Source organism: Argiope bruennichi, chromosome 10, assembly GCF_947563725.1.
Source record: "Argiope bruennichi chromosome 10, qqArgBrue1.1, whole genome shotgun sequence".
Taxonomy (NCBI): domain Eukaryota; kingdom Metazoa; phylum Arthropoda; class Arachnida; order Araneae; family Araneidae; genus Argiope; species Argiope bruennichi.
In genome coordinates this window covers 28,037,373-28,049,382 of record NC_079160.1, presented here as the reverse complement: position 1 = coordinate 28,049,382, position 12,010 = coordinate 28,037,373, and the positions used below count along the sequence as shown (strand labels likewise).

The 12,010-nt window shown below is 25.5% G+C and overlaps 1 protein-coding gene across 1 annotated transcript; it reads right to left on the bottom strand.

The window, feature by feature from the left end:
- On the bottom strand, positions 1 to 11,901 carry LOC129989367 (uncharacterized). Its single transcript, XM_056097860.1, has 2 exons — positions 10,738 to 11,901; positions 1 to 1,340 (listed from the first exon to the last, which is right to left on the bottom strand). The coding sequence occupies exons 1-2, from the start codon at positions 11,721 to 11,723 to the stop codon at positions 878 to 880; spliced, it is 1,449 nt and encodes a 482-aa protein (XP_055953835.1). The 5' UTR covers positions 11,724 to 11,901; the 3' UTR covers positions 1 to 877.
- Positions 11,902 to 12,010: the final 109 nt, after the last annotated feature.

The window sequence follows — 12,010 nt, the reverse complement described above, 5'->3', positions numbered from 1 at the left end:
ATTTATTAAATACAAATACCATTTTTAATACACATGACAAGTACGAAAAATCAAAACTTTTTCTATAAGATATAATAGAGAAGGATTTTTTTTTTTAAATCAAAAAGTACTCTAAAACTCAGAATAATTTTTAATGGTAGTTTTCAAATGATCTATTGTGCATTATTGTAATTTTTTATATATATGTCACATAATTACATCTGGAGATGGGCTAGACATCTTCTGAATTCTGGACATAATAAACCATAAAGAAAGTAATAAGCCAATTTAAGTATAAATTATAAGAAAAAACAAAAACAATTTTTTTAGTGGTTTAAAAATCAAACATGTATATCACAATACTGTGAAGTAGCTAGTTTAACTATTCTATTAAAAATCATAGCATTGCTTAAGCACAAATTGAAACAATGCTCACACACATATACAAATACATATATTACATACTCAATGCAAAAAAATACATAAAGAAAAAGTATGCTTAGATAATATAGGTTGTTTGAAGTTACTGTTCATATTGAAACACACTGCAAAAAGTTTGGTACAAGAAAGGTATTTTATAATTTGCAATATATTATACAGTATAAGAATCAGATATAATAAAGATTCTTTCTTTTCTTTTTTTCAAAGTATTTTGTTATTATTTAGCTATAATGTTTTCATATTTCACCTGCTTACTTTATCTGCTTCATAAAACAAGCAATCAAATAAATCAATGATAATACATGAATTATATGTTTGCTATCAATACTGAACAATATTATATCAAATCAAGCACTAACTGTGACGCATGCAAATATTTACAAAAAAAGAAGGTATTTTTTAACAATTGTTTTGCATGATGAATCTGTCTTTGTGATTCCTCAGATGACTCTTGCTATTAGAAGTCTTCAGGAATTGTAAGAAGCAAATAAGATTGGAGATTCTTGGGAATCCGAAGTTGTATTACACCATGAGGAAGAGTACCTGCAAGTGTTAATGATCTTCGAATAAAACATCTGCATAAATGAGAAAGAGTACGGGGAGTTTTATCTGTTCCAAAAAGCATATGATCATACGTATTCACAATCACCTCCATTTCAAATTTCAATGCAGCTGTTGGTAGATTCTCTGGGGCTCTTTGGAACAAAAGTCTTTTTTCCTCTTCAAGTTGTTGTTTTGTGACTGTTGGATCAGGAATTGAAGACCAAAGAAGATAGAAGCATTTATCTAGCTCTGCACGCATTTTATCATCTCTCTGAAGATACCTAACAATAAGAAATATCAACACTTCACGCACAATAGGCATTCGACCTATTGGAGATCGTTCTAAAGGACGAGCAAGGTGACTATCAAGACGTGACCTGAAATATAATAATATAATTAAAACATAGGAAAACAAAAACAAGCAAAATCATGAAAACGTTTGTACAAAAACACCTTTAAAAATTCATTTTTTTTCCTTATATTCATGAAAGGAAGGCATCCTCATCAAAATGAAATATTAGGAAGAAAAAAAAAAACACCTAATAATAACATGAGTATGAACAGGCTGCATAGACTAATTTTATCTTCAAAAATTGGTACTTCATACACACTTTTAAGGAAAAAATAATAACCAACCATTAAGTACATTTTTTAGTATAGAAGTATGTATTTAATTAAATAAATTAAGTTGGATATTAACTAAGAAAGTGTCCAATTTTATACAAATATAAACATAAAATACATAATATATAAACATTGAATAATCGAATATTTTTCACCAACATTGAAACAAAATTATTTAAAATGGTCCCTCCCCCTTTTTTTTTAATCTTGATTACAAAATTGTATTAAAAGATTTTTATTGCATATCTTAAATTATTTCATTATACTACAGTTAGAAGTATAAGAATAAAATAGTAATAAAAAAAGATACTGCTACTTTATTAACATTCCAATTCCTCGAAAAAAATATTAAGAACTTAAGTAAACAAATCTTGACTGTAAAAATCATACTAACTTTATTAGATATGTAAATAAAACTTGATTTCCTTTTCGAGATTTTTAAAACTCTTTCAATTTGTTCAATAATCTAACAAATAACTTTTCCCAACTCAATAGATTATTTTGCTAGGAGTGAAAAGTTTTCTGGTTTACTGAGGACATGTATTAGATTCATATTCAATTTCAGCCATTTCCTTTTCTAAGAAATATTTCTTTTTCTATTAGGAGATAAAAAAAATCAGATTCTAACTTTATGCCATTGACAATAATTTCTTTTGTCATCTGTTTCTACAAGAATAGGGAATATTTTAAATAGGCCAGAAATTTCTAAAATTTCTAACTTATTTTAAATAATGTTTAATGAGTGGTTTCTACCAGATTGTTGTTTGCAGTCAGATTACATGTTGTGAAACATGATATTTTCCCATCAAATTTCCCATTTCAATATTTTTATTAATATTGAATCCTCTTTAAAAGTTGCTTGTTCACAAGAAAGAATCAAAATTTTCAAAACTTTTTAAGGGTTTTTTTTTTTTTTTAATGTATCTTCTTTAAATAAAAAATAAAAATAGCAAATCTAGTCTCACTTTCCTGATATTAAAATTATTAATAATTTCTTAGAGTTTATAGATTTTTTGGTCTGATTTTACCAAGTAATCTGTAAACTCCATGAGAATATTATCTTTTTATCCTTTTTGAAGAAAGTACAATGCAGAACATGTTTCTTCGTACATACTTAATTTTTTTCTCTAAAATATAATTTCTCATCGATGCAAAATTTACTGACAATGTCTTCACTATGTATTCAGTTTTTTTTTTTTTTTTTAAATAATAAACTACTGATAATTATGCTTGAAAGTCATATAATTTTATCAGAAAATTCTCGCAAAAATTTGTTCCCTATTATACCTGTATTCCCTTATCTTTTGTGCTTTATTAGAAAAATTGGATTGGCATTAGCAATTTACTGAATAAATAATTCTAACTGAGAAATTTTCTTTCAAACCTTTAAAAAAAGAATACAATCATAGTTTTACTAATTTATGAATACCAGATGCATAAAATGCCAAAAGTGAATTACCATTTTGATATATTTGAAATAAATGGCTTACTATGCTTTGCAACACATGTGAAACCAACTGAAAATGTCTCTCCAATATTTCATTGCACATTCCCTAAAAAAAATATCGAACTCAAAGATTTTTATTTTTAGAGGCTTAGTATGGTTAAAAAAGAAAAAGCGCAAGTATGCAAGAAAATATTTGGTTGACTAATTAAATCCAAAATTAGTAAAACAGTTACAATTTTAGAAACAAGATTTTTCATCTAACATTTTTATAAGATTATATAAGATTTTTTTTATTTATTTTTTTTATTTTAGCAAGATTATTTATTTAAGTTAATGCATTTTTCTATTACAGTATTTACATGCATGCAAACATAAAGACCAACAAATGGTCAATTCATTTGTAGATTTGATTCAAAATTTTGGTATGGATTTATATTTTAGATGCTAAAACTGTGGGTCAAATCTTAATGATATTATTAATTCTTATGAAGTTTGAAGTGATCATGTTCTCTTGTACTCGGATAAAAAAAAAATCATGGAAATTAATTTTGTTCAAAATTTGTTAGAAATCTGAAAATTTAATATGAAGAAATCCCAGTTCAAAGCTATTTGTGTTGTTTTGTTCACAAACAGACATAATTCCAAATATTCAGAGGTTTGAATCAAGAAGTTTGGGCAAAATCTCGAGTCAAGAGAATTTTTTGGTGGTTACATTTCTTTTTCTTTGAATAGTTTGTATATAAAAAAGTAAAAAAAAAAAAAAAAAAAAAAAAAAAAAAAAAAAAACGAATTTAATTGGCATTAATTTATTTTTGGTATCTTTTGGCAAGAGTAACAAATAAACTGCAAGTAGTTTTGGAGTATCATGCACATTTTACTATACTTTTATTTTTGGAAGTCTTGAATAATTCAGTATATTAACTTTTGGAAATCCCCAATGAATGAAATACACATTTTCTGGCATACAGGAAAAAATTTCTAAACTTTTGAACAAAAATTAATTGAAATAAAAATATTTAAATAATTTATTAATGGAGAGTCACTAAATCATGTTGAAATATCACTAACAAATGTTCAACAAACAAATAATCAAATGCAGAAAAACAGTGATTAACTGTTAAAACCCAAACAAATGGTTTTATTTGAATACACAAAATTGTAAATAGAAGATTGTGTTTTTCTCTCTGTCTAAACAAGCATAAGGAGGTGGAAGATGAGTCAAGTAAATAAAATTTTCCCCATTCTATCAGTAGTTCCCTAAATAATCCCTCTGGATTCATAAATTTGTTAAACATTGAAAGACCAAACACCGCAAAGTAAGTACAGTCTATAATTGGGTAGATCTATTGTGGTAAAAAAAATCCCCCCCCCCCCCGTCAAAAGAAAAATATAACTATCTGAATAATAAAAAATAATAATAATAAGTAGGATAAAAGCAGTTTTTAAGGACTTTTAATGATGCTACACACCTTGAAGAAATAAAAATCTTAATGAAAACTTTATACATATTGTTATAGAAAATCCATCAGGTGAATGTGAAGTTCCAACAAGTTTGATAATGAATAATGATATTTTAGTCCAAAAGAAAACATGAAAATACAAATATAACTTTAAAAAAAAAACAGTAATTGCAGAAATCAATAACACACAACCAGCAAATCATTACTAAGCAACCACAACAGCACAAAGTGCTCAGAGAAAATCTTTGATACTACTGTTGGGAAGGATTTGAAACAAATTTTTTCATCCTTTTAAAAACAAATATGACTTCTCAAATGAATTTAGAATATAAGTTTTTAATTTATTATAATTCTTGAATGAAATATTTGTTATTCAAAAAAGCTGGAGAAAAATAATGAGTCTGCATTTCCAAATACAAAAATTCTGCATTTAATAAAATAAAATTAAGTATTTTTGCTAAATTCAAACCAAAAACTACCTTTTGAAATAATAAAATAGCAAATGTAAATTTATTTATACTACAAATTTTATATGAAATTTTATATATATCATGCAGTTGACAACAACACAAACAATGACTAGAGCACTCTCAAACTATTACTGGAACATCACTCAAAATTCCAGCTTATCTGAAATTTCTTAAAGTAACAAACAAAACTAAATTTATTGAAATAATAAAGTTGTATGCAGGATGAATAATACTCCAGATTGGTAGTGATATTTAAAATGTGTAATATTTCTTTCAACAATTTCATTGATTTAGGCATATACATAGTTATAGATGAAACAGTAACATATTTTTATTCAATAAACAGGAAAATAGAAGATACTTGATAGATATAAATATTAGCTCAATGATTGAAAGAAACAGGCTTTTTCACTGTGATTATTGTTTGTTAAATTTATTGTTTTGTTAAATTCTTAAAAAATCTGTTGTGAAAAACTTGGCCTTTATGGTTTTCTTAAGGTAGCTTCAACTTAAAATTATGAATATATTTAATTTTAGAAGTTATAAACTACTCATTTTACTCATGCACTTCTTTAATTACTAGTCTGTGATCGCATCCAATGCTCGCACTTAAAAGTAAAAGGAGAAATGAATAAAAATTTATTCTAAAAATGAATCGGCTGAATAGAAATATGTTCAAGAAATGAACAGAAACATTCATCATGAATGAACTTAAACAACAAAAATGTGGAGTCATGGAAAAAAAAAAGTAGTCACTTAAATTTATTTTGCAACCAATCATCGTATGTTAAAGTAAAAGTACAAAAGTAGTAATGAATCCTAAAGATACTAGCTCCCAAAACTAGTATGTATGTTATTTTATTTAGTATGTAGACAATAATTTTGTACAAATTTAGTATGTAGACAATCCCCTAATGGGGGTTGTCTACATACTAAAATTGTACAAAATTTGAACTTTCTTAAGACAACACCTATTTTAACATCATGAATAGTTTTCCCAAGAAAAAAATACAAGGAGTATAACTTTTGGTTAATATACCATAATTATATTGGACGATATTTGGCATTTACTGTTAAAGGGTTATATCCATATTTAAATGAATACTTGGATTCTGTACACTTGTAATAGTATTTATTTATTTTTGTTATGCCTTCTTTCAAAGTATTTTTTAAACTTTGATCCACAAAGTAAAATTGCCTGCCATTTCATTCATAAAATATTTATAGCAAAATTTTAGCAGAATCTTGATTCTTTTCAGGATAGAAATACTCAAGAGCATTGAAAGTTTTGTTTAAAATGTACTTAAGCCTGATTCTCCATTATGCTGAAAGTACCAAAATGGAAAGTTTTATTGTATGAGTAAAAGATATAAAATTAAATATATTTTTTATTATTTTAAAGAAATGATGATTTTTAATGTTGAAATTAATATCTTACTGATTCAGGCAGAAAAATATTAACTGATTTTTATTCATCACTGCTTACTACTCATAAATAGACATGAAATGATACACCACTTTATTTTACAAGCATACAAAAAGAGTAGTGCATTTCACTCACTGATAAATAAATCAGTTTAATCAATAAGTAAATCAGGTTTTTTTTTTCAATGCTTTATGGGAAATTTAATGTTTTATGAAAATACATTTTGTTTTCCAAAGATTTCATTGTAGAAAGTCATGCATACAGGATATATGTGCATTACAGAAGTGAAAAGCAAATTTCAGAACATCAATCTAAATGTTCATTCATATCTTTAATTCCCATTATTTTTACACTTTTTAAAGCTATAATTCATCACATATCTTTCTGCTTCCTATATAAATGAAAATTTAAAAGGAGGTATAATTATAAAAATTATTATATATAATTTTAAGAATATTTATAATATATAGATAATTACAAGAATAATTATTCCTTTGGATATCTTTAAGAAATAACTAGCTTAATAATGAAAATTAATATTAAAGCATATTTGCTTAAACAGAACAAAGTTAATTTAATCAAACTGTTATTGAAAAATTTAGTATTTATCCATTAACTGTATTAAAGGGATTAATAAATTCATGTAGATTAATACAAAATATCATTATTAAATGATTAATAAATAATGTTTTGATGACCAATTTTTATACTTAAATAAATATCTGTAAATTTAAATAAACACTAATGGTCCTTTTCTTGTTAAAAAATACAAAGTTAATTATCTATAAATTATTAAGAGAGACAATTTGTCAAGATATTTGTGAAATTAAATAGTTAAATATACAAAATAATAATTAGAAACTAAAATTTCCATCTTTCTGGAATTTGCTTTATTCTGTAAGTGATGCTATATGAGCTCAAGTAAAAGTTCTAGCTTATTAAAAGGACAAAGATTATCCCTCACATTTGAAAGTAGTGAATGTTATATGGCAATAGAAATAATTTTTTAACTCTTATGAATATTTTAAATGTATTTTTATATTATAAAAATTCAGAAAATTTGAAATAAAAAATTGCTGATATTTTGAAATTTTTGAATGCTTCCCTAAACATATCGTTTTAGAAGCAATACAGAACATTTAATATAACCATAAAACTATTTGTAGGAATGACCCAAAATTTTGCAGATCTCCATAAAAAGATATTTTCTTTCAATTTGCGCCAAAATTTAATTATGTTGCAATCTAACAATTTTTAAATTCTAATTTTGTAATTTTTTTCACATTTTAAAAATTACTTTTTATGTATGTTAAATATGTATACAAAATGTGTAGAATACTTTATATTTTGGTAACAAAAAGAGTGTGGGTCAATAACTTTATAAGTTTTTAAGATATGAATAAAAGTTCAAAATTTAACATTAGGAAGCCAAAATTTTGTTAGCCCATAATTTTGAAGTGAACAGGCCTAAACTAATGAAACTTGGTTTCCAGGCATAATGTTTGATATAGTTTTAAAATTTGATGAGAAAAATGGATATTGCTGTTGGAAATTTTGAAGTTAGCACTAATTTTAACATATAGACATCCCCTTATAAAAAACTACTATTAAAACAGTATATTACATTTCTTCTTTGGGAAAAAAAGTAATTTAAATAAAACACTTCGCTTCTAAGGCTGCATAAGAATTCTAGAAAATATTAAAACTAATCTTTGCAACACAAAAATTATTTTAACAGTAAACGGTATTGTGATCTTTGCTCGAAATTTTAAAACAGTTCAATAGCTAATTAGTTTTTTTTTTTTTTTTTCATAAATACATATAATAGCAAAAATATAAAAATAGTATGCTATAACATGTACAATATATATATATATTAGGAAAGACTTAAAGAAAGGAAACTGCCAAACATCACTTACAATCTTTTTTCTTTAACAAATTTTCTTACGAAATTACTTTCTGTAAACAAAAATCTTATATTTTTATAAATAAATAAAAGTATCTTAATTTCATTTTTATTAAAAACACTACTGGATGTAAAATTATTAATTTAAAGATAATAAATCGACTAACAAATGCTTATATATAAAGATTAAAATGTAAAATTAAATGTTTATAAATAATAAATAATTTCAAAATTCAAATACTAATTATTATTAGAATATTAATAAAAAAATTTGATTTAAAATAACCAGTCCTGCTTGAAGTGGATTAAAAGGTTTCAAAACCTTATTTTTGCAAAATTTTGAGGCTTGCAATTTCTTCCTCAACTTTTAAAATCTCTTTCTGAACTGCCTCAAGAATTTTTTTTTATTTATTATTTTATTTTATTTGTTTATTTTGCTTTTAATTTTTTTTGAAGAAATACTCTGCTGTGCTTCCCTCTTTTACAAATTTATGCACAATTTCTGCCCTACCTTTCTTTTCTTTATACTCTTCATACCTGGCTCATAAATTTCTCAAACTTAAAATCAATTATTTTTATATTTTAAAATTCTAATCTTTTAATCTTTAAAAAATAAGTGCAATAATAAATTTAAAAATTGCAAAATAAGTCTATAATATATAATTTAAGATTCTATAATTTCCATCTTTAATAATATGAGAGTATTGATATATGCATGTGCATAATATTTTGAGAGAAAGAAAAAAAAAAGACTTAGGTGACTTTTATAGTATGTTTTTGTAAAAGTTCTTTTTTTTTTTTTTTTTAATCTGTTTGAGATGATGGTAAAAAGTATCTGAACACATAATGTAAAATTAAATATATTAATAGGTGAATATCATTTTTAATTAATGCAAAAAAAAGTAAACACGATTTAAATCAACAAACTCAGTTACTAATTTTATTAAAAGAAACTATTATTTTCGAAACCAATGTGCTTGGTTTTCAAAGAATAATAAACTCAAAATAGGGGGGGGGGATTTTTTTTTTTAAGAAAATGTTATGACTACCAGACCAAAATGTCTGGAAGCAAAAGGTTGTGCGACAATTTTTGAATATTACAAAACATGTGATTTTTGGCACTAAAAGAGGTATTTATACTGTAAGCTTCAACACAAATCACATGATTGATGTTGGTATGATTATTTCAAGAAACAAGTGACTAGCTCCCTCCATTTATATCTGAGCTCTATGGTTGCAGTGATCTTTTCGCAACATGATTTAGCGTCGGATGTAGATAAATGATAACATGAAAATGCTGATCGCATGCATGCTTGGTGTAAAATGCTGTCACAAGCAATTTTTCCTGATTTTTAGATATTTTTACGAATTTCCCTAATTTTTCGAAATTGATATAGTCCCTTAACCTTTCTTAGTTCTGTCTCTAGCCTGTTCTAACCTAACTAAAAAAAATTAATTAATCTTAAACCTCAAATAACAAAGACAGTTTTATAAAAATTCAAAAGGGCTTTATTGACAAAGTACGTAATATCTATCAATAATAAAGGTGATTGTATATAGGTCAGTTGGCACTCTATTGGGCAGACTGTCTAACCTAGAGTTATTAATTTCACACTGATATACTATATATTTCAAAGTAAGCCAAAAATTTTTAGAATATTTTCTACAGTTAAACTACAGAAGTCAGTTTACATACAGATCTTCTAATCTTAAAAAAAAAAAAAAAAAAAGTAGTTAGCTTTTTGTTTGCCAGATAAAAATAATAACATATAACACTTTTTAGTATTATGATTTATAATTCTGAAGTTTAAAAAAAATTCATTTTATATTATCTAATTTTTTTGTGAAAATGAGTTACCTTACTTTTGAAAATGCTTATTATTAGTGATTTGTTACATTGGACAAAGGATTTACAGAGAAATGCTAAGTAGCCATGCTGTTTAATACAATAGATTATATTCAAGGCAGAAAATAAGTGAAAAAAATTACGCTAGCTTCAGATAGAGTTCCTAGAGTTAAAATTATCATTGTTGACATCTGGTATTTTATTTTATAATGATTTGATTGGAAAAAATTTCATCCGTTTTTCTAGCTTGACAATATTTTTGCTCTCCAGTGAAAAGTTTAAAATTCATGGTTTTTATTTATTTGACTTATATGCATATTTTGAATTTAGTGTAAATTGTTGGAGGAAAAAAAATGCACTTTTGGTTTAGGCTTGGAAATTTAATGTATATATTCCAGCAAAAAAAAAAAAAAAAAAAAAAAAAACATGAAAGATTACCTTAATATTTCAAAAACATTTCAGAATAAATAGTATATATTTTGACCTTTAGTTTAAGTTTAGACACAGAATATGAAATAATGTAAACAGGAAGCTTACCATCTTATCTTAATATATGTGAACAGATAGTAGATTATTAGTAAAACAATATACTCACAGACACCTTAAAAGAACATGGTAGCTTGAAAGGAACTTAGAATTCTTCAGAAAGCCATTATCTAAAAGAGTTTTCATTTCTTTAAAATTTCCTGATATCATAGTGGATGATATTGGACAGTTAGAAAAGTTACGCAACTTATGTCCTCGTACCCATGCACCATAAAAATCAAACTGTAGAAAATTGGCCATGATAAGCACCCACTTTAATTTTTCAGTGCTTCTATCAGGAAGATGATCAGTTATCCTCTCAAAAACACATACCATGAATCGGTCAGACATCAATGCAGATTTCCATATTTTCACTAATAAATTAGGTTGGTCATACCTTTTTTCTAGGATGGTATCAATGATAAGAAAATAAAAATTTAGTGAAACTGCAGAAATTTCTTCCATGTCCAGCAACTTCAATGCAGTGATAAATTTTGGCAATATTGTAGGTAGCGATTTTTCATGTAAATGTTTAATATCTTTCACAATAAGAGGAAGATATAATCCATAAATATCTTTGTTGTAAAACCTTGTATCTACGCTCGGAAAAAAATCATAAACTTTATCAGCATAGTCTATGAGATTTAGATGATTTACAGACGGATGATCAGTAAATTTTTTCCCAACAATTTTTCTTGCGAACTGTACACAATTAGGAGGTACAATTCGATACTGGCAGATCCGTACAGTAAAAGTTTTGTCACATCTACAACAAACATTATTTCCTTTCACAACTTTAACAGGAGCAAATGCAGCATGAACAAATGGATTGAGTAAACTTGCAACACTGGCATCAATATTTCGTTTGTATAAATCACAGATGGTGTTTCTAAGATCGCATTTGGGATCCTCAAGAAAATAACTACTTTCGGGTTTGTAATGAAATAAATTAAGAGCATCTACACTTGAAGTATCAGAATATTTAGAACAATTTAGTATTTTAAGAGCTAAATCTACAGACGTATCTAAGTTCATAAATTTTGCACTGCACAACATATTGAATCGGAGGTAATAAAGTTAATTTCTTAATTGTTATGTAAAAAAAAAAAATAGCAAGGTGAACAAAAAATATTCGATGATATGAAAATTTGAAAGAAGTAAGAAGTAGAGATTTATAATAAAGATGATTTTATCATACCATACACCACTAATTAAACACAAACCGAAAGCAAAGTTGTTGCCATATTTCATGGAAATCGAGGGAAATTTCCAGATTCTATGATTACTGAACAAGAAAGAACAAATTATGAAGAAGCTACAAATCATCAATGATAATTTATCAT

Excerpts from the sequence above, each read along its gene's own strand:
- LOC129989367 (XM_056097860.1), bottom strand. The coding sequence starts at position 11,723 with ATGTTGTGCAGTGCAAAATTTATGAACTTAGATACGTCTGTAGATTTA. Across the intron at positions 1,341-10,737 it reads CATGTTCTTTTAAGGTGTCT|GTCACGTCTTGATAGTCACC; the intron begins GTGAGTATATTG and ends ATTATATTTCAG.